This window comes from Anopheles coluzzii, chromosome 2 (assembly GCF_943734685.1).
Source record: "Anopheles coluzzii chromosome 2, AcolN3, whole genome shotgun sequence".
Taxonomy (NCBI): domain Eukaryota; kingdom Metazoa; phylum Arthropoda; class Insecta; order Diptera; family Culicidae; genus Anopheles; species Anopheles coluzzii.
In genome coordinates this window covers 1,134,121-1,157,664 of record NC_064670.1, presented here as the reverse complement: position 1 = coordinate 1,157,664, position 23,544 = coordinate 1,134,121, and the positions used below count along the sequence as shown (strand labels likewise).

Here is a 23,544-nt window from a genome sequence, read left to right as displayed (position 1 = left end):
AAGTGCAGCAGCTTCCTTATTCGGCGGGGTGAAGATCTGGGTGGATTTTCTGTGTGTTTTGTTTGTAGAGCAGCAAAACGCGCACCGCAAAGGTAGCTTCGAGCGGCATTCGTACGCAGAGCATTTATTCCCCCGGGCGGCGACGCGTACTAATCACGGCAGCAGCTTCGGTGGATCGAACAAACCAAAAACAACAACAGATTTATTTGATATTAATACGGTGAATGGAGGGAGAATGCATACAAAACCGCTGGTGTGTCTTTTGTGTTCGACGTACCACGCTCCTTCTTCGCACAATATCTTCGCGCTTCAACACCGCGCATTGTTTTTTTAGTTGCGCGCGAATCGCAATAGGGACGCAACACGCAACGGCACGCTTCGAAGCCCGAGGGCGAAAAAAAAAAACAGAAAAAAAACCTTTGCTGGCAGGATTTGATTATTTTCCTTGCCCGTTTGTAGGCTGCTTTAGGCGGATGCCCTCCCGCCCGTTTCCCTAATTGAAATTGACAATCGAACAAAGTGTGCCCGACGACGATGGGCGAAGTAATTATAAATCAGGTTCAATCAATTTCTGGAGCACTTGTTCACCCTCGGGGCGATCGGTCGCGTATTGATCGGCAATGTTTGCACATTCGGCGGCTCGTTAGTAAGTGTGCACGTGTCGCGATACATGTTGTTGTACTACCGAGGCTCTCATTAACAAATCGTTAGAAAGCTTGATTCGCTTTTGGCTGTGGCTGCTGGTGAGTTGCGACACGAGGCGACCTATAATTACGCCAGCCAATTGGAGGATGTCCTCTGGAGTCACCTGTCACCCGGGAAAGGAAACGATAAACTCAATGAGACGCGTCCAGTTCCCTGCCTGTGTCCTCCCTTGGCTCCGAAACGATTCCATTTCGTAGTGCAGAGGCATACATTTTGCATTTTAAAATGTAGCGATCGTTCGGAATTATCACTTCATTAAGTTTTACATCGTACTGCACTGAGCGTAATGATCCCGAAAATGTGTCGATGGGTTGAGTCACACAAGACCCCAGGTTGGGACTGGGCCTGGAGTGCCGGGATGAGACAGGTAGATCTGATTCCAAACGAACTGAATCAGTGTGACTGGGAAGCAGCCGGAATGCATCCCTTTATGTGTATGTGTTTGTGTGCATATGCACTTGCAGCCAGTATCACATTATTACTAAATTATTTTTATGACTACACCCGTACCATCCAACGGCGGGAGGAGCAACAGGAGCAGCAGCAGCAGCTGCTAGAGTGGGGCAGTGGAGATGGATTCAAATGGTCATTCGAACGACGTTGTAAAATTTGCGTTCAAATCGTCTCGTCGCCCGGAGCCCGGAATAATGCCAGCGTGCGAAATGGGGAAGCTTTTAATTATGAGGTGATGAAATAATTTGAAATTTTGTAATAATTAAAACCGATTTAGCGCCAACGTCACCGTGGGCAGCGGGCCGTGTGATGCGGGTGTCACTTGCAATTAAAGTGCCGAATGTGTGTGTGTGAGAGCGTGGAGAGCTGGTGAAGCGAAATCGATGAACCCACCACCACCACCACCACCACCGGCAGCAAGGCGGACGAAAGCGCATTCGGGCATTCGGGTTTAATTATTCGCGCTGCGTCGGAAAATCTCGTCCAGGCGCAAATCTTCACCACAAACACTCTGCCGAGGCAGAGGCGGGCCAGCCCATAATCCATCTAATTTAGCACCGAACAGCTGGGTTTCGGTGCTGCTCGCCCAAGCAATGGAAGGAAGCCAATCGAGGGCGGGATTAGGAGTGTTTGGCTTCGGAACTGACTGCTGGAATGTGGCGGAATTTGCATTAGCAAAAGAATGGCACCGAGGTGGAGGAATGGAAGAGAGAGAGGGAGAGAGAATGAGAGAGACATTTTTCCTGGTGGCAAGTTACGATAATTGAATAACTAATACCGCCTAATAAAAATAATCTGAACGGAAAGGTCCTCCCGATTGGCACAACGGAAGGCACGGAGGGAGAATGTGTTTGCTGGGAGGTTTGCTCGACCTACCCCCCCAAACCCAACCAAAGAGAGCACGTAATTTATTCACCCTCCATTTTCTGATCGATCTGGAGTGTCTTCTAGACAAGAATCGAGCGCCGCGAAACGGAACCGAGGCTTGAGCAGCTTTTTTTTGTGTGTGCGTTGTTTTCGCACGTTGTATTAACCTTGTGAGTGGGAAAAAGAATCATTTCTTCATCGACCCGATCTTTTCTTGGCCGGCTAAATAGACCTGCGTGTTTTTTTTCTGGCTTCTGCCACATCACAAACCATTGTTCTGTTTCGGAAAGTTCCCCATGCTCTGGGAAAAAGAGACGATTGTGTGGAAAGAGACAAACAACGAGCGAAGGGCAAAGTCGGCGTGTTTTGGGGGGTTTATCAGCTACCCATCCCCAGGAAAAAAAGACAGTCCATCTATCGTCAGTCCAACTCCCCGTGCGCGCGGGCGCGAGCTAAATGAGAACTAATTAATTCACTTTTCGGAAGCCGCGATGTATTGGATGAATTCGTAATTCGCTGTCTGCTGTGTCTGTCGAAGGCCTGTGTGGGGCGAAAAGCGAAAAGTGGGCTCATTTTCTTCGCTTTTCTTTCTTTTCCGCTACTCCTTTCTGCTCAAGTTGAATTGATACGGTTGTTTTGCCTGCCAACGCGCGCTCTAAAACGGTTCGTTTTTGTGTTGTGGGACGCTTCTCTCAATGTCACGCATTTCAGCACTCTAACGCTGTGTTGCGCGTATTGATAAAGCGTATTTTATGACAGTTTTCAACCCTCCCTACCCCACCCCACCGTTTGGACACACGAAACGCGGCCCGAATAGCGCAAAACTAATGGAAATATTAAACATTCATCGTAACGATCACACGCCGAAACAAGGGCGGCGGGTGGGTGGTGGTGGCATCCTTTTGGGAAACGCAGTGGGGGGAATAATTTTACACAGAAAGAAAAAAAAAAACCGAACCGGCATCGACATGCATTGGCAATAAAAATGGGAAGCAAACGTTTTTCGACCATTTAAAGCGGCATCTCCCTTTGCGTTGCTACAAACGCGCCATAAATAAATATGGATTTTTATTAACAAACGCTCTCACCTTTCTTCCCTAACTCCCGCCTCGCTGGAATGGTAAAGGGTAAGACAGTTTAACTGGAGAGAGAGGGGAACGGGGACGGAGTTTGTGTACTTTTTTGTTTCGTGTGGGGTTTAACAATGCATGCTTTACAAGGGCATGCAAATGTCATCCAAACCGGGAGGGTGACGATTATGCCATTTTCGATGGAAATCACATAAATTCCTTATTGAAAGCAATTCTAACCCGAAATGAATGAAATAATAAGGAAAGAAAGGTATCCGGGGGTTGCGCAAAATGAAAAAAAAAAAAAAAAAACGCACAGCAAACCGGATATCCACCCCCTCGATATGGGCCCGCGAAGGAGGAGAAGGAGGAGCTACATTTCCTTTCTTTGATATTCAGTGCCCGCTTTTCACTTGCCTTGCGTTTTTCCTTGCGGACGGGAAGGAATATTGTTATTAATCTCTCTCTTTCTCACACTCTCTGCTTCGTTTCCTCGTTCCTCGGGGCTCGTGTGGTCTAATCTACATGTCAGTTGTTTATTACCTTCACCTTTCTCTCCTTTGCACCACCACCACCAGCCGCAGCAACAACTCTCCCGAAGCCGCGTCCCTTTATTTCTTTCCTATCGACGAAGATCACGCGGTCGTTGTAAAATATTCGCGGGATACAGGTTATTTATTTCGTATTTATGCGTCCCCGTCCTGCTTCTTCCTCTTCTTCTCCTCTGCACCGAACGACCGAGGGTGAAATGTCTCCGTTATGGTACGCATTATACCCACACCCACCGCACCCCTAATGCCTGCTCGAGGGTATGATTTATACTACACGAAAGAGACACATCCGCGATAGGGAGGGCTGGGGCGGAAAACCTTTATGAAATTGGCACGCCCGGGGTCGAGGGAAATTGACGAAATTGTCACCGCTTTTCCACGGCAGCAGATGAAGTAGCCCGAGCACTGGGTAGGTTTGATGAAATATTTTCAATATTTTTCCCATTCCGGGTGGAACTTTCACTTCGCCGCGGAGAGGGTGGATTTATTTGATTTTGTCGTCGGATGTCGCATAAAGATACCCAAGGACATACACACACAGAGACCGGAAGGAGGATGTGCGCTGGAAAGGATGACGGTTTATTGAAGTGTAAACAGAGGGCTTTCGCCTTTGGGGGTAAAACACAGGGATGGCCGCGTGACGTCGTGATTGATAAATGTCATGTAATCAATTATCGTTAAGGAGAGTAAACGCGACCCGGGGCTGGGTGGGGAGGGGGTGGGGAGAGATTTCAGATCCTTGATGTGCCACTTTTGATCTCGTTCTCGTCTCTATCGCGTTTGGGTGGGTGGCCTTGAAGACGGCAGAGCAGACCGAAAGAACATTGCCGTGTCGCAGGATGGTGCCTGCGCACGCTGATTTATGGCAGATTGAGATTCGGCGAAAGAGACGCCCGGCCCGGGCCCGGGCGACGATGATGATGAGTTCGAATGCGTGATTTTTCGATTTTAATTACCCCGGTGGCGGGCGTCGGGTGCACAAGACGTCGGTGCGTCGGGCGACTTTTTACTTTCCGTTTGGAAATAGATCGATTGCGCGCGTATAAGGCCAACGGCATCGCTAACGCCGTACGCCGTGTGTCATCGAAATGTTATTAACCTCTCCAATCCCGCTCCATCCCGCCCATCGAAGAGCCGCGGGAATGAAATCGAATTTATAAATATGTCGCGCAATAATTAATTAATGTCGCGCAATGGTACGCGAAGCGACAGACGACGGTTGCGTTCGACATCGAAGTCGAAGCGATCGTTCGTTCATGTCTGTTCGCTCGCTGCGGATCTTTCTGTGCGTTTGTTTGCGGTGGAACAATTTGCATTAGTAACGGTTTGGCTTTGGCGCGAGTCTTTGTGTGTGTGTGTGTGTGTGTGCGTGCTTTACGCTTTTCCTCCAACTCCGCGATGCGTGTGCGTGTGTGTGCGTAAACAAAGAAATGTCACCCGAGGAGCCGAGTTTTCCACCGCGCCAAACCTAGACGCAGGGAACTCGCAGCTGCCGTCTGCCGAGACACAACAAGTGCAGCAAACCGCGCATGCAACCTTCGGGTGACAATATATTTATAATATTAGTTTATTGAAATGTGCGATGGCGAGGAAGGGGCGATGTTTTCCGGGGGATGATGAAGCAAGGGGATGATCGCACACACTAAGCCGCCAGATTCGCACGAAGGTTGCCCGCGCTACGGTTGGCCAATTTAAATTCATTCCCGCTTTTCGCTTCTCCTCGCACACACACACACGTCGTTACATTGAAATCTATAGTTGTGTAAATTTTGTATCAATGTATATAAATAACCCATTTCGCGGCAGAGCGACGGTACAAGCTCGGGGCCTCGTGTGTCTTGTGTCGCACACGCAAAAAACGCATGTTTGCCGTCACGAATCGGTTGCGATCACTTGCGATCGCACCCCGGGAGGAACCCCCTCCCCGGTTCGAGCGTTGTGTTGTGTGTGTGTGTGTGTGTGTGCTGCACATTGTGGCACATTCCCGGCGACATTTCCCTCTTTTGTAGCGCTGTCCGGAGGAGGGAGGGATCGTCGTCGAGATCAAAGATTAAAAATGTGTCCTGTCACATTATTGCGTTTAATTAGAATGGACTGAATTCGCTGAGAGCGTGCCCTTCTGCGTGTTGGTATTTGTGAGCCGTTGTGTGTGTTCTCTGCTGTTTCGGTGGCATTAAATCACACCCATGCGGTTGTTGTTTTTTCACTTCGATTCGATTTATTGGCATCACAAAGCCGCGCGCAGTGTTTGACCCGCTTTACCCCGAGCGCGCCAATTAGTAGCTTCGTGTGTGTGTGTGGCGGGGGAAAATTGAAAGAAAATCATCCGATTCCGTTGCTGGACATCGTTAGGCGCCTTGTCATGTCTTGAGAAAATCCTTCCAATCGGGTTTTTGTTTGCCACGCCACGGTGCGGTGGTTCGGGGAAAACTTGCCTTCCATTAAATTGGTGTCCATTTTCCGACCATCGTGCTACTTTTGCCTCTTGCCGAGTCGAGGCAATAACGGCCCTGTGGTGTGGTGGGTGTTTAAGGCAGAGTTTAACATTTTTAATAATAAGCTTCGCCGTATTTGTGGTTTTAAATGCGAATGGAAAATGAAATATGGCCGTGGTGCGGGTACGGGATCGTTCGGTTGTTGTTCGTTGGTCGGCTGCCCTGTTGGAAAAACAGGGGACCATCTTTTGTCCACCCGAATGGGGTTGCATGTCTCCGGGCAATATGAACACGCTTTTTTATTCGAAATCTCACCGCTTGCTTCACCTTCTTTTCCGCTTGCAAGGGACGAAAGGACATCGAAGGTAAAACAGGACACACTCTGCTGTTGTTGATGTTGGGGGTAAGTGTATGTTTTGGAGAAAGAACAGAAAAATGGAGCAAAAATAGCAAAGTAGCATAATCACAACTCGATATCGGCAGGAGCAGCAGCAGCAGCAGGGGAGCACGCGGTACGCGGTATCTGTTTCGTCATTGTCGTCCTCGTGTCCTCGAGGGCTGCGGCGGCGCACCAAGATGGCCGCTTCCAGCTAATTAGATATTGTTTGCTTTTGACATGTAGTAGCACCGCGGTGATTGGATGATTAATGCCACTCAAACACGCCGTTGTCGCCTGTGCCACAGCCCACAGACTGTACGACAAATGGCCAAATGCTGACGATGACGATAGGAATATTGATAGGGTCACCGCTGTCCCGTCGAGAGCCGGCAACCAGTGCTGCGCGGCAGTGCTTCAAATCGAAGAAGGTTCCCTGTTAGTCCCGGCTCCCTTCGACTGCTTTCTTCAATAAGCGAAAAATCGGAGCTAGCCAGTGTGTTTTGTTGGCCGATTCCCCCCAACCGGACTGACCGGCGGTACACTGCAGTGCCATAAAGTATAATTACAAGCAGCCGGAGCAAGCAGCCACGCTGTAGGCTCTCCAGGATATCGATAGTTGTAAATCAAAAGTCCGACTCGCTGCGACCGGTGGGACGGGATGACCCGTTTTGTGGCCGGTGGTCGAGTGGTCACTGGAATCCATCTATCAGAAATCCGCACACACACGACGCGAAAGTTCCGCGAGCGGGAATAAATTTCACATAATGAGTGTAATAAACAAATTAATAACCCGTGGGGCGAAGGGCTTTTTAGGTTGGGTGTAGTTTCCTGCCCCCTCTTCCCTTGTCGGACGTGACCGCACAATCTGCCCCATCCCCAATATCGAGGCTTTTCACCTATTAATATGCAAATTGGGCATATGGAAAGCTTTCATCATTTTCCATCCGCCAGCGCCAACGACTCCGACCGGGCAACTGTTTCCGACCGGCTCAAACGAATGGAAACTCACTTTTGCTGACATTTCAACCGGAAGTGGTTCGCTTTAACTGTTTGACCGGCAAGGCTAAAGTTGTGCCTTAGTGGAGTGAGGGTTGGGCAGTGAAAAAGAAAATGGTTCCGTTTTCTTGTTGCGGCCAGCTCATTCGCGTTCATGAAAGATTGACGAATGGAAGCAAAGTTTTGAGCGAACTGCGGAACTTAAAACCAAGATTATTAGCACAGCATTCACGCAGCGTGCAGGTGGAAAGTTTTAATTAGTTAGTGTTAGCAAAAGGTTGCTAAAGGAAGCGGAAGCTTCTTCGTTCTCCGAAACAGCACACAGGAGTCGCACAAAAAGTTCACTCAGGAGAGAAGCGAATAAAAACGGCTAACCGATTGGTTGGCTGTGGCGCGAACGAATTGCAACGAAAATGCACACGTGCGGATTAAACCATGGCGCACTGCTCCACCAACTGCAGCTTCTGTGCAGTGCTGTGTGTCGACCGGACCGGCGCTTGTGACACGCGGCGAAATAGCTGCGATTTAATTTAATTAATTAAAATACTTCATCACTATCGCACTTGACGCTCTCTCTCTCCTGCCGCGCAAACGAACGCGAACACACCATGTGTTTGTCGATCGTCGTCGGCCCTTCCCCTTCGTTCAGCCGGGTGGCAGTCCAAGGGGGTGTGGAAATTGGGCCCGATCTGATCCCAAATTCGCGCTCGAGAATAATTACACATTAATTAATACATTCCTCTTCACGCCGGACTGTGCCACTAAGTGAGCACTAAGTTTTTGTCACCGAGTGTGCTCACGCTATATTTAAGCGCTTCGACGACGATCTGGCATACCACCCAGCGGGGTGTACGGTTTGCTTTGTATCCGCCCGTGTATGTGTTTCCGCTCGTAAACTGGTCGATCCACCGTCCCATCTAATCTGCCGCATCGGACCAGGCGGCGGTGGTGGAGCAATAAAATGAAATATATTCTTTTATTTACTACACACTCACACACACACTCTCTCTGTCTTTCTCGAATCGGTGCCGGATTGAACGAATAATTGCGACACCGATCCGGTTGTTCTTCCCCGAACATCTCCGCCCCACGGCTGGGCAGGTGGCCAGAACGATGATGACGAATGACAAGAGCCCCCGAAACAGGGGCCTATGTTTGTTTACAGTTGTTTGTGAAAAGAGATTTTCGAGCGGTGATTGTGAAAGTGGCCCTCGGCGAAAGGGCTCAACCGGGTGCCGATCTCGGTCGGCTTGGGTCGTGAGGAAATGTCAAATTTAGAGATCATCGCCCAACCAACGACCGGGTGTCGGGTGTGATGGCATTTGATGGCCCGCGCAGATAATGTAAGGATTTGAGAAAATAGAAACAGCAACGCGATGGACCCCATTAAAACAAGGTCAAATGCAAAACAAAACGAACGGGCCTTTGTGCCCTTTGTGCTTGCGAACTGATTTGTCGTTCGAGTTCAATCGTAACAATCAATAGTTCATAAAGTTTCATCGCACTCAAAACTACCAACTACCAGGCGTCCACTTTGCTCCGCGGCTGTTTGATGTTTGACTTCCCCGGCTAGACGTGTTTTGACCTCGAAAAGTTTTCGACTGACTTGTCGAAATCGACACAAATCGGTTTGATAGACGTCTTACGATTCTGACGTCTTAGGAATTGGTTGTTGCTTTTTCGGCTTCGGTTTGTAGGTAAGAACCGGCCCCAAAACCCTAGGTCAAAGTTTTAAGGAATTATTTTGATTTGTTCGTTGATTGCTGGTAGACCTTCGACAACCCGCGGGTCCTTCACGGGCTGTGTGTCATGCTGTAGGGCAGAAATCAATCAATGGTATCAAGCGCTAGGGAAGAGAAAAACTCAAGCCATGCTGCTGTTGTTTTCGATTTCAACAGTCGCCACCGCTGTATCGTAATCGATTGTGACGCGTGACCTCCGAATCGGCGCTGTGCACCAGAATCTTCAAGAAACCGAAAAACGCCGCCTTTTCGATCTTTCTTCATCGATTTATAGCCGAGAGATAGGTAGTGTGTTGTATTATTCTTGCCCTTGCTGTTGTCGTCGTCGCTGGCGGTGGCTGGCGTGGTTTGTGCAAAACGGGGATTATTTGTGAGTTGAAAATGTTAAAAATAGAGCGACAGGTCGGAGTTTAGTTCTGCAAAGGTTCGCTGTTTGCCGTTTGCTGGGCGGTAGCGGTAGGCAAGGTGTGAAAAGAAGAACATCCCCGCACGACCGCCTGACAATAATACAGATAGGCATAATCAATTATTTTCCCATTTTCTTAATGCCCGCTCGGTGCTCGTTCTGGGGGTGGCGGCGCAGTTAGCAGTTGTTTTCCGCCCAGACACAATCACCCCAGGCACCTGACAACGTCTACCACTGTGTCGTGTCTGTGTGTGTGTGGATCAATAAATTATAAAAACAATGTTTTCAACCGGCCAGCCGATGCGATTAACCCTCGCGAAATAAGCGGTTTGTTGTGTAAAGGCGGCACAGACCTTTCATCTGGCGTGTGAGCGAATCCGACGAGCAACATTTTGTGATTGTGTAGCTAATGCCCGCTGCTCGCTGCACTCACGCTCACGAACGATCGGGATGCTCGAAATAAACTCCCGCTTGGGTTGGGTGGTCCAAGGATCCATGCCCATGGTGTGACCATTTTATCGCGTACGCCCCTGAGCCTGGCGGACCGTTCCAGTCACTTTCATTTTCATTATTTACAATAATTAGCTATAACGTCCGTGCGCGCGCGTTAAGAATGTGTCGTCGATGATGAAGCGTCGCGCGTCCCATCCTTGGTCGCCGGCTGACGGCATTCAAGGAAAGTGCAAACAACCCGCAGGCCCACAGTACAATGACTTTCGGCGTGGACCCACGCAAAGCCGACCGTCCGTCTGGTCCGCTTTTTTGACATTTCTCGCTTTCTCGTTACGGAAGATTTAATTGCACCGCAAACGAGTGCAATAAAATGCGTATTCGTGCGTGAAGAATTACAATGGCACGGCAGTGGCCGACCTGCTGCGTGCAGTCGCGGATGAAACGATGATTTGGGTGAAATTCGTTTCGCCGCTCGTGCGCCGCCGTTTCCTTGTGCTTGGGTTTGTGTCTGGCTTTCCTTCCTCCCCTGTTGCGATGGGAAAGGTCGGACTGTGCCGAATTATTACCACCAAACAGTCGAAAAATTTCATTTTCGATTTCGGGATTATTCATTGATCTAGAAATTCGTTTGATCGTCAATATGGTGTGTAATTCATATTTGGGGCATTTTTTGCCTTTTTTTGTGGGAAAAAATATTAATTTGCAAACAACTTTCCCTTTGAGTTCGAAAAAGCCATTTGCTTTAATCACAGCACAGAAGGATGAGCTGTTCATACTTTTGCCCTTTATTCTCAACCCCATTTTCTCGCCCGAAAAACAAGAGGAAGAGTGCATTATCATGCAATTAAAGTCATGCAACTATGAAGGGGCCAGTTCAACCCGTTTGACCTCGGCTCGGAAGGACACAGCACCGCTCACCAGAAGAGACAGAAATCTGTCAAAATGGGCTGAGAATGGGGAAAAGGCAAACTTTTCCTACCCAAATCGGCAGACGGTTGCCATCATCATTACCGACGATAGGAGAGAGGTACAACTGCCTCCCTTCCCTGTCTCCACCCACTGTGCCGGTGTGGTGTGGACAGTGTTTAGAGACAGAGGTTTAGCCGGATGTTGATCCTTGACCGGGTGGTGTGCAACAAATGCGTGTTGCTATCCCGAGCTTCACCAGTTCCACCGCTGCGCTCTGTCGTGTCTGTGGCAGAGATAAAAGAGCAATGATCGTCCCGATGGCCGATCGGCGGGATGGGGAAGAATAACTTTTATTTAGTGCGCGGAGTAGTACGGGAAGATGTCTTCATTTCGGGTGTTCATGTTCAGACGACTTTCGGCCGTGGTTGAGGCCAGCAGGAAGTGGCAACCGGGTGGCTAGTTTACGATAAATACCCCAGTCGCAAATCCATATCCTTTCCCGGGGAGGAGTGCGATGCAAAACTAACGAGCTGGTCCTTTTACTCGACGATAGTACGTACCTCCTTACCCAAACCCAACCACGGCAGGGACATTGGGAACCGGGAATGGGGTAAAACGGGTCCCGAGTTTCCTCCGCCTTTTTGGGTTTGGGAATGTTGAATTTTTCCGGCAATTACGCTACGCTCGACCTTTTCCCGGGGATGAGGGGCGCATGTGCTTAAGCGGGCACCTTCAACTTATCGAACGCAATTAATTGTGAATTATCGGAAGATAAATGCCCCCGAACCGGGGAGCAGAAAACTATAACAACGATTAGACCCCTGTTCAATGTTTAATTGATCGATAAATCAAGCCTCGGTCTCGGTGTAGTGGGTTGATTTAAAATGGCCGCAAAAGTGGGCACACACCCAACAGCCAACATGGACGGCGGTGGCCTATCGTCTGGGGGGTGGTAAGCTTTCGAACCTTCTCGGGCAATTGTTGGGTGAAGCAGAACGAGGGAACCTTAAATGTCAAAAGATCACTCATATTTGCTCATTGCTTTATGTGCACACACACAAATGCTCTTGTATATGTGTATTGTACCAAGTGCTCTGATCTGTGTGCGCTTTCTATTCAGCTGAACAAACAAAGAGCCAATGGCGGGAGGGGGATGAAAAATCGCGAAAAAGAACGCCGCGAAAGAGAGAGAGAGAGAGAAAGGGGGGCTGGCAGACAGACAAAGACACAACAGCACAGATCGCATCTTCTGGTGAGCGAGCTTCATTGCGTTTTTCGTCGACGAGCGAGCAGCAGAGCCGCCAAATGACGTTTAGCTTTAAGCATCATGCGGCCACATCAACCGGCGGCTGACAACATGATGCAGAACCGTTACCGTACCGTGGCTGGTGGTTGTGTGTCTGTGTGTGTGTCTCTGTGTAAACTTTGGAGCACTGGAGGAAAGCTAATACCCATGAGAACTTGTTCCCGCAGGGCCTATTGTTCTGCTGTCATTTGATTGAACTTGCGGCAGTCGCTTGCTGCTCCTGACGTTTTGCGCTGGTGGCAGTCCGTTGGACGTGACGAGCTGCCGAGCGGACAGAGCGAGACAGTAGTAATGATAGTAATCAGATTATGAAAATTTTTCTTGAAATTTTCTCCCTCTCCACGCACACAAACATGTACCAGCGCTTGCATTTGACCTCAGGTACCCAAAAAACAAGAGGAGCCCTTCGCGGTAATGCTTCGCGTTCGATAATATCTTGGTCGTTTCATTTCCTTTTGATGTAGCGTATGTGTGTGTGTGAGTGTGTTGGCGTGCTTTTTTGTGAACACATTTTTACCTTTTACATAAAGTGGATATTTTTATGATATCTTCGCGCACCGCGCTTGCCGTGGAGTCGTTGTATAAGGCATCCAGGGATCTGCCACCACGATCAGGCTGGATCGTTGAGCATAATTTATGCTACATCGTTTTCGCAACAGAGGGACAACACAGAGACAGAGATCGGCTCGTTTGTAAAAGATTTATCATTAGTTTTTCATGATGGAATCTTTTTGCTACGTTGTTTCGCAAAATGGTTGATAAATTGTTTCGTTCTGTGTCTTGCTCAGGTACTTCATCTTGGTGGTTTGGGAGTTCTTCTGCCGCCCTGGATACAGCGACCCTTTTTTCGGTCAGTGCAAAGGTGTCCAGTGTTGGGTCAAAGTTTAATAGCTGTTTAACTGTCGATAATTTCATCAGGCCCTTTATATCCCAGGCGAGGGAGAGTCATTCACAATCGGTCATTGGAGGATCTTTCGAGGCGATGCACAGTTTGCTGGGCAGATAAAGATGGGGTTACCTTGATTACAGTTTAATTGGGGACATATTTTACGAATCCTTTGCTGTGTGTGTGAGAGTGTGGTTAGGCTATAAGGTACGGAATGCTCGATTTGTCAACTGTCACGCACAGAATGTACGTAATTTTACTTGCAGGAGAAGTTCCGTTCTAAAGCACTTGCTCTGCACTGGCGGCGAGGGGTGTGAGTGGACGGGTGCCGTAACGAGTAAAGCATTCCACATGACGATTCCCCGCACAATAGGATGGATATAAATGTTTACCAATCATTAAACTGGTTCAGCCCCTTGCCAAGGAGGGGTGGCATTTAAAAAAATGGGTAAGGAACGGCTTCCGAGCGGGTTTTTGGCAGACGAAATTTGATGATTTTTAATTTCCATCTTCTCCTACGGTCGGGTGGAAAAGTTTCGAGCGAAGGCGCATGGGTGTGTACTCCCGCTGGCGTCGGCAACCCCTTATGATATGTTTATTTTGTGCTGCGGAGCGTAAAAATCGTTCGCTGGTGCCCCCTCTTTTCAAACTGCATGTGTATAAACCTTTTTCGGCGCACACTTTTCGTACACTGCGTCAATTAATTGATGAACGAAAAAAGGGTTACACACCGCGGAGGGAGGGAGGTGGAGGGAAAAGTTTTTAATCTCCACCACCACCCACTACGTCGTCCTTCCTCATCTTGGCCTCATTTCCATATGTAAACACACACACACACTCATGTGTGTCTTGAGACGACAGACTTCCTTACATGCAATGGGGTAGAACACGAAGACAGTGGGAAAGGAGCATACGACGTTGCATGTTGCCTTTAGCCCGAAAAAAGTAACCCCAACCTCTGAGGGGGGGTGCGTGAGATGGAGAGAGGGGTTGTGTGCCCCGGAAAAACTCGCCCAAGAAATGAAGGTTTTATTTTCCTTGTCGTGAGCCCAAGAACTCACTAACGACCTCCGCAAAAAGAAGCACGAAGGAGTGAAGTTTAATGAGCGGATTAGCGGTAATCGATTTTTCCTGCCCTGGCCTCCCTGCGCCTCAGAGTTTGTTTGGGTTTCTCCCGAGGAGGGGGGGGGGGGGTGTGCAAAATAAACCGGCGGGGTTTTGAAATAAAACAGCCCGGAATGCCCCCGAAACCGATGGCAACTGGGAAAATTCCATTGGCGCAAAAAACTCACCACCACCGAACTGCTTGTTGGTGTAAAAATGCGCCAAACTCCTTTGGTGCGCTGCTGCCGTTGTCTTTATTGTGCCTATAAATTGCCTTTATCTATAATTTATTCAAGACGGCAATTATCGCAGCACAGAGAGAAGGAGAGAGAGAAAGAAACTTTCCACTGCAGGATATTGAGATGTTCGTGTAGGTATCGGCGCTAGGCATTCGGAAAATGGTTCAGTGAGTTCTGCGTGAGGGCAAGAGGTTCAAGACGGGACATCCCCCGACCAGTAAGCGATTCGCGGCTCAGCAGCGGAACGCATGTATACTTGCGCGCACACATGTGACCACCCTCCCCAGTGGCGGGAAGGTAGCACAGAAAGGCAAACAAGGATTTCGCTGCGAGGGAACCTTTAATGACTTGAACAAAAAGCTGTCTTTCTCACCAGCCGGCAAAGAAGCTGTGTTTGATGTGAATAATTGATGAATTTGGTTGTGTTTGCGTGGGCTTTAAAATCGTGGTGCATATTTAAATTATCCCGATCGATTAATTGAACAAGCCGTCAAATGGGTGGAAAACTCTTGCGAGGGTTGGAGCGGGAAAGGATTAGCAAGAAAGACGGCGAAGACGCTGGCAGTTTGGTTGCGAAGGTAAAGACAATTAATCAAATTTTCAAATATTTGAACCGAACTCAACATGGGGAAGCTACGGTACAGAACCATGGTTGGTTGTTTGTAGCCGTTTTGTAAGCAAACCACTTGACAGCTGTCACCCATCTGGTAGTTCCGTGTCACTGTGCGTTCGGCGCTGCTTGATAAGCTGCTGCACGGACGTTGTCGACGGACCGACGGATATCCGGACCACACAATCATCTGGACTGCTGCTGCTGTGTGTGTATTCGTTCTTCCCTTTGCTCCCTGTGTGTCTCGTTGACAAGTTTGCAAGAGCATTTGTTTCCTTTGCTTGTAGTAATTATTGCATCCAGAGCAGTACCTCCCACCATCCACTTCATACCAAGTCCTGCATTACCCCGGCAACGCATGCTATCGACATTTGTATGACAAATAATCGCCGGCAAAGGGAGGCCCCACCGGCACAAATCAAAGCCCTTTGAGCGCGAATGTCAAAGCACCACAATTTCAAAGGACGAGCTTCAATCGATGGAATGATTCGTTTGAATATGATGGCCCCGCACCCACCGCCGCTGTGTGCACGGGTAGGTTTTTATGATTAATCAAAAGAGCAACTGAATTGACATTCTTTCTATTCTCAATCGCTCCGACCTGTCAAGTGTGCAGGCGCGCTGTGAACAGGGGCAGAAAAGAATCCCAACCACTTGGCGCAAATGGCAATTGCGCCCGGATGGCGGAACGAAGGATTGAAAAGCGGTGGTGCGCACGGGCGAAAGGGCGAATCACAATGAAATATTAATTATGAAACCAATCGCAACGATTGGTCGCGGGAGTGTGCAAAAAGAAATCAAAACGGCACCACACAGAAAAAAAACAGGGATGCTGCTCGCTATCGCAGCAGCGAAATTGCAGAAAAACTTTGCACAACACAAATGAATGAAAAGCATTTTCAAGTGGCTGATGGCGCAGCGCTATGGCATCGTGGAATCTGCCAATTTCGGGGTAGAGATTTCGGTATTAATCCCGCACAAGAAGCGATCTGTGGAGCGTGACTCAGGATGGGGAGTTCCCGGGAAGACAAACACAACCCCTTTACCTTAGACTTGTACGGTTTCATCTGCCATCTTCTTCTACCAGCGTTCCAATTCCAGCTTGAGGATGCACTTTGCGAAAAGCGCTTTGTTTTCGCTATCGTTGCACAGCGGTAGAGAGAGATATTGCAACGGCGATGAAGATGGAGGAATCGGTTTCTCCACCATCGGGACACGGTAGCTGCAAAGAATGCTCGGCTACAAATTGCAGCGCCCAAGCACTCCGGTCCCGGAAGCAAAGCGTATCGTATCGTCTGGGAAGGAAACTTTTTTAATAAAACATCATTTATGCTGGCGAACGAGCGACTTCTTTCGCTCGCGACGTCGGGCTGCACATTGGGATATTAATGCAGCTTTGCAGAAAAGCAACTCCTGCATCCGGCGGAGTTGTGTGCTGAGCGCTTTTCCTTTTTTTTTTTGAATCCTTCCTCATCACTCGCGTAAAACCCCACTTCCCGCTGTTGTGTAATTTCATCGTTCATCATTGGAAGTAAATCGATCGACTTACCTTTCTTCGGGATGAGAGACTTGAGCAGCATGATGGCGTTCTCGTCGCACGCCCAGGCGTGCATCTTCCGGTAGCTGTCCCGGCCCTTCTCCGTCAGCTTGTCCCACGGCTTCGGCTTGGACAGCAGCTCCGACACGGTGCCCTGCGACAGGCCGAGCACGTACTTGGCGAACAGCCGCTGGCCAATGTTGTGCACCGACAGCAGCTCCCGGACACGGCGCGAGATGTGCAGCGTGTCGAGGTTCTGGTTGGCGTACTTGTCCATGTTGTAGCGCAGCATCTCCTGCAGCTTCGCCTCCATCGGGTCGCCCTTCGGGATGAGCGAGTCGCCGAGCCGGCCGACCATCGAGCCCGGCGGCATCTGCATGTCGGACGCGTCGGCAAACCGGAAATGTCCACGCTCTTGGAATTGAAACGGAAGTCCCTGTATGAGATTGCCGGACGCCGCCCCATCCAGCCGGCTGAGCGCACCGAGCGTGTTGTTGTTGTCCTCGAGCGGGCTCTTGGAGATGGACATGGGCGTGAGGCCGCCGCCCCCGTTCAGGTGGCGGTCGTCGTGCCGGGACGAGTCCTCGCGCAGGACGGGCGTGCTGGCGGAGGACGAGTTCTCGTGGTGGCTGCTGGCCTTGTCTTGGTCCTGCAGGCCCGCGCCATGGTGCAGATCTGTCGAGGGCGAGTTAACAACATGGTGGTGGTTCATTAGTAAGGCTGGATTGCGTGCCGCAGCGGCGGCGGCTGCGGCGGCCGCGGCAGCAGCTGCTGCCGCCAGTCCCGGCGGCGGTGGCGGTAGATCGAGCGCTCCCCGACGCCAGCTGCTGACGAGCTCCTCGCCCAGAAAGGACCCGAACTGCTCCACGTTCTGCAGCGAAGGCGCCAGGAACGAGTTCAGGCCGGCCATCGGGTCGGTCGGGTTGGCTTGGCCCGGGGCGGAGGGCGTTGTCAGCGTCGTCGCAACCCCTGCTCCAGCGGTGGGCGGCGCTGGGCCCAACTGCTGCTGGCCGGCGGTGACGCCGGAAGACGACGGCGATCGTAAGGATGGCTGGGGAGAGCGAGGCGGAAGCAGCGGAGGATGGAGCAGCAGGGGCTGCGGAGGCGGAGGAGGACAACTGACACCGGAGGGCGTCGAGGCCGGCCGACCGGTGGAGGAGCAGTTATTGTTATTAATTTCGGCCAGGGAAGCAATGGCGTTCGTGCTGGTGTTAGTTGGCGAGTTGCTGTTAGTGAGATCGTGCGTGATGGTACGCGCTTCCAGGTCGCCGGTGGGCGCTTGGATGGAGTTGCTGGAGGTGCCGACCGACGCTTGGCTGACGCAGCTCGTGCTGATGCTGCAGCTGCTGTTGCTAGCGTTCGAGGGCGACAGGGCACGGGCGGGCTGCGAAGAGGCAGCGCCAGCCCCGGCCAAGCCGCCGTCCCCATTGATGCCACTGCCGGGACCGCTGGCAGGTGGAGATCCTACTCGCAAAGCAAACCCGACCAGAGGGAAAGAAAAAGAGAGAGAGAAAAGAGAGGGCAAGAACATGTTTTAAATATTACGAATTTGCCCTTTGCAGAATGCGACGTGTGCGACAAATCAGCGGGCGTCAATGAGTGTGTCAAACTCGCTCGATGTCTGTCCATCGCTCGGAACCAAAATGGGTAAAACGAAAGCCAAACCAACCCAAACACATGAGTAGAAACGAAAAAGGGATGAGATCAAACAAACAATCGGTGTATACTTTCAAAACATATAAGATTGCTGGAGCATTGCTTCCGTTCCATGTGGCGGAAACCGTTCAAAAGACCGATCCAATATTCCAACGATCGATGCATCAACCACGCATTAAGCTGCTGATCGTATCTCACGCGCGTGTGTGTTTGTGCTCTGTGTAAGATTTCCCTCTCATTTTGCTTTACTTTCAGTGTCTCGAGTGGAATATGTTATGAATGCATGAAGAGTGCTACTGTGTGTGTATGTGGCTGGCTGATGATGATGATGGCGTTTGGCATGAACGGGGTGTATTTTTTTCCAAGAGAGACAACCGTTATTGTATCATGTGTGCGTATGGGCGTATGGGAGTGAAGAAAACTTATGTAAAACATGTTTATTTTCCCATGAAATGGAGGCAACCGTTTTCGAATGCAACCCGGACACCCCCGGGGATAGATATAGCAGCACAGAAGCGATCTACTTCGGATCGCGGCGACGAGCGAACGAACGACACTCTGATCGAACGCAAAACAATAATAACAGTAGCCATAAATTTCAATAATTCCATCATCGTGCGCGCACACCCACGCCGCCGCCGGCTTCCCGGCTTCTCGAACACAATCGCATCTTGCTCGCGGGGGTGAGAGTGTGGGTTTGGGGGTGGCTGGGCGAAGGGTGAGAAGATAAACGGCAAGTGGGAACTTTGCGTTTGCGTTCGATCACTTGATCGTCGTTCGAATCGCACCGGGCCTAACAAAAAAAAAGAGAAACCATTTGAATTCAATTCTCAAGACCAACCCGAGAGCCAAATAACAAAGTAGGTGAGTTTTTTGTTGTTGTCGGTGTGCCTTCACGCCACTGACAGGTCGGCCACTTGACGGATGGCTGTGTGTTGGCCAAAACAACCGGGTGGTGGGGATCAGCGGGGGGAGCGGTACTTTATTCTGTCGCTATTTTTTCGCAATCGCGTGGGAGAAATGATCGTTTGGTGATCGTTTCGCGCCACAAGCCGGTCTTTTTGTCTTACTAATGATGAAACTTTTATTAATTGTCAGAAGAAGCATTTTGTACTAAGTAAACCGGTGGCTGGCAGAGCATTTCGAAAATTAGAATTACAGCCAGCAGCAGACACAGCAGACGTGTGGCAAAACGAGCACGGCAACACACACACACACACACACGCAACACAATACTCAATCAGTCGCGGCGGGCGTGTGTGTGGGCGGGCTGGGCTAGGATCGTAAAAATAAAATTTAATGCCCAAAGGGAGCACGCGAAGAAAAGGAAGAGGCAGAGGAATGGTCGCTCCAACAAACCGAACCGATCCAAACCGAACCGATCCGTGGGAAAACAACGAGGGAACGGAAAAGCGTCGATCGTGCAAACGGTAGCGATGAGCTGGATGAGGGAGGTGAAGAAGATGGTAATAAATGTACCATTTCCAAACAAAAGCATCCCAATAGCGATCCAACTGTTGAAGATCGATCTTGCGCTCATGGTGTGCACTGCACAGGCAGCACAAGATACACACGTCATTAGCATGTAAACATAATTAAGAGCATCGGCACTGGGTGTATCGCCTTGGGAGACCTCCCTGGAGACCGGGGCCGTGCCTGGTTGTTTACGAAGAGTGATAAAATATGAAGTAAAACAAACACACTTAATACATTAGTAATGAGGCCGCGTCGCGATTGTGCCGTATTATTGATCGCAGCAATCGAACGCAACCTGACGAATTGGTTCGAGCTGGTGAGTGATGCACACGAATAAAGGCACCCGCTGCACCGTTTTGTTGGCAACCGGCTCAAGGTGCCGATTGATGGTGGTGTTGTAAAAATTGGCGCCACACCGTTGCAAGCCGTTGTCTGCTGGGTGGTTCTCGCTGGGTTGCATTTTATGACCTGCTCCAACGGAACCGGCAAAGAGGGGAGGATTGCTTAGATTGTGAATGTTTTCAGTTGGTTTTCTTTCCCTCGTTCGAGAGTTTTTTTCTTCTATGTTCACGCCAGCGGGTGGTGGTGACGGTGGGGAAGGTTCGTTAGTCGAGCCGGCCGGTCGCGTAGTGGGAATGGGTGAGTTTGAATCTAATTTAATGAGTTTACGATCTGACGCGACGCCGCCGTTTGCCGCCTTGCGAGCGAGAGTTAGTGTTAGTTGCACTGTATGATCGATGCGCCTCCATCTCTTCACCCCGTTCGTGTGATGGTTTGGTGTGTCTGCGTGTGTATGTTAATGGAAACTGTACATTGTTGGGGTAAGCGTTAGTTACTGTGTGTGCCTACGTGTCTGTTCTCGCACACAAATGACTCATAAACATCATCGGGCTGATTGAAAAAGCAGCACAAGCGCCGCGGGTATGATGTAAACGCCACACCACACACCGATCGAATGCAGCATGCAAAAATGGGTTCGGAAAAATGGGAAACTGAAACTGAACTGCCCACCCACCCTCCCTGCTCCTCAACTTACCTTCCGAGGTGGCCGATGACGATTTGATTGCCTCCGTTTGTGCCGCCAGCGCTTTGGTGCGTTCGAGCAGTAGCTCCTGGAATTGTTTCGACTCGTGGGACGCACTCAGATCGACCGAGCGAAGCATACTGTGAGAGGGGAGGGGAATGGAATAGAAGGAAAGAAGAAAAAGAATCGTTAAAATGCATCACAACGTAACGCACGCATGGATTTGTGGACATTTAGTTTAAAGCGTATCGGGTGCGGCGGGAACAATTTAAACTTTGACCCAGTAGCTCAGCGTGGCTCGGCCTGGCATGTAATCCACTGACATACATCCGTGGGGGAGCGGCTTTGCGGTGGTAACCACAGTAAAAAACAACAACAACAAAAACACATAAAAACACGCTTCTAAATCCCGGTTTCACGCACCACCTCCAGGCGCGCCCGTTTGCGTGGTGAAAATTCCATTCGTTGGTTTGTAAAATTCCTCCTCCATTTTTTTTGTTTTGTTTTTTTGGCAGTACAGGGGAGTACGAAAATTGCGTAATGTGTTTTCCACACAATCGCAACGGTTTGAAAATATCCCTCCAAATCCATCTTCTATTGGATTCGGCCCAAAAATTCGACATACTACTGTAGGCGCGCGCGTTCGTTCGGACGCATTTTCCCCCATCGCTTTTAAATCGCCACCACGCGTCGTTCTGCGAAAGCGAAAGTGGGAAATGGGAGACGCAGAAACGCATTCGACGAAGGGCGCCACACACCGCAGGGGCACCGATGGGCTCGGTATGATAGGATATGGTGGTTTATGTTTTTGTTTACGTGTTTTTTTGTGGTAGTATTTGTTGTTGTTGTTGTTGTTCGTTGGCCAATTTAATGCCGGGGGAAATGTTTCCCGAAAAGGTAGAAAACCAAAAATAAAATCATACAAGCCCGCAGGCAAACATACGGACCTAGTTGATGTCTCCCCACCCACACACACACACCTATGCACGACCCAGTGCGGGTGCGATTGGAAGTAATGAGATTCAAAAACGTGTGCCACACCATAAAAAAACCCCCACCAGGAGGCGGGCGGAAAGCTAGGGAAAGGGCCCGCGTTATTACCTATTTTCCTTTTTGATATCGTCAAAGTCCTGCTGCTTTTCGATGCGCGACTCGAGCCGCACGATGTGTTGCCGCTTCTCCTCCAGCCGGTCCTCGAGCCGCTGGATCTGCAGGTTGTGCGATTCCTGAATGTTGGCGATGGCCGTCCGCAGCCGTCCAACTTCCTCGAACAGGAGCGATATCTGTAAACGGGAGAGCAAAAAAACAGAGGGAAAATGAAAACACAGTTTAGTCAAATGGATCGAACCCGGGGGCCGGCTATGATTAATGATATGAGTGTGGTTCCCGCTGCTGCTTAAATGCGACCTAAACGGAGGGAAGACGTCAAATTGACAGCGCTCCAAAGCGAAGAAGACAAGCGAACGCTTTGCTGGGAACGTATCCGTTTCGTTCGGTTGCAGCGTGAGCTCGGAAATATATAATATTCTAAAATTAATTAATTTCCCGTCATGTCCCGTCTTATTGTAAATCTATTAAACAGTGATAAATATAAATCGCCCATTTGTGCGTCGCTACACCGCATGTGTCCTTGTGACGCGCAAATGTCACCGAAGAATTTACCAGCAAATCACACACCGAGTCCTTTCGCTTTACACGCTTCGCATCAAGTGAGGGTGAGAAGCAAGAAATGACTGGAATGTGTCGGTGTAAATCGTCATTCCTCAATGGGTTCCTTGGTGTAGGTCCAAGGTTCTGTCTCGCCGGCATTTCCCCACGGTCGGCTCCATCCTTTCGCTCTACAATGTCACGGAAGGATTCGATACCGATTTGATTCATTAATTTTCACGTCGCTCACCAGCTCTCAGCAATGAACAGTAGCCCTAGATTGCCAGACCGAAACGACCGCACGGTTAAGGATGGGCGCTATAAATCAAAATTGTAAATACGATACCGCAAATTTCTCTCAATCGCAAGCCACTTGGGCTGGCGATGGGGGAAGCAAGAAGAGGTTGTTGATGTTCATTTCCGGCACCAGAAATCGATCGTTCAACTCACTCTGCCCGTTTTTTGAGGGATGGCAAACCGATTGCTGTAAATTTAACTAAACCCTCCAACCGTCAACAGAAGAACGAGTTTCTCCCAGTCAGACAATACACACACGCACACTCGGCATGGCAAATCAAATCCTTATCAAATGGAAGGAATGGAATTTCAGCCAACAAGAAACTATTCCGATTTCCCGGTTTTCCCGGGATGGATGGATAAAGTTTCTCACCCTCCCCCCTAGCAAAGCAATCCTTTGACGAAGCGCGAGCCCGCCCAGCACAAGATATACGATGGGAAATTAATATTTTGCAACGGAAAACGCTCACGCTTCTTTGTTTTGCACGGTGAAAATGGAAACGAGGGGGGAGTTTGGGAAAAATTGGCTGCATTTCGTCTGGCGTCGAAGGAAAAGCTCAATCACTCAGCGGCGAAAGCATTCGCAAGATGAGTTTCCTGAGTGATTTCAATCTCTCTCCCATTCTCGCCGCCGTTCCTTTGCTGGTAGCAGGAGTAAAGCTGCGGTTTTTGGAGGATTTCAAAGAAAATCACTGCCACTGGTGGAAAAGGAGGAAGAGGGACATAAATTCCAATCAAATCCGCCATAGTGAGAACCGGAGAGTCGAAACACAAAAAAAGGATCATTAGAGGATTG

At 49.7% G+C, this 23,544-nt stretch overlaps 1 protein-coding gene across 6 annotated transcripts in view; it reads right to left on the bottom strand.

The window, feature by feature from the left end:
• The window catches only part of LOC120951862 (homeobox protein cut), a 166,739-nt gene that overhangs the window by 7,987 nt on the left and 135,208 nt on the right, over positions 1-23,544 (bottom strand). For all 6 annotated transcript variants that reach the window (XM_040370835.2, XM_040370837.2, XM_049605674.1 and 3 more), the window contains 3 exons: positions 21,906-22,087; positions 20,817-20,944; positions 16,661-17,323 (listed from right to left, as the gene is read on the bottom strand). In XM_040370835.2, the coding sequence (XP_040226769.2) occupies positions 16,661-17,323; positions 20,817-20,944; positions 21,906-22,087 (973 nt within the window). The remainder of the gene's footprint in view (positions 1-16,660; positions 17,324-20,816; positions 20,945-21,905; positions 22,088-23,544) is intronic.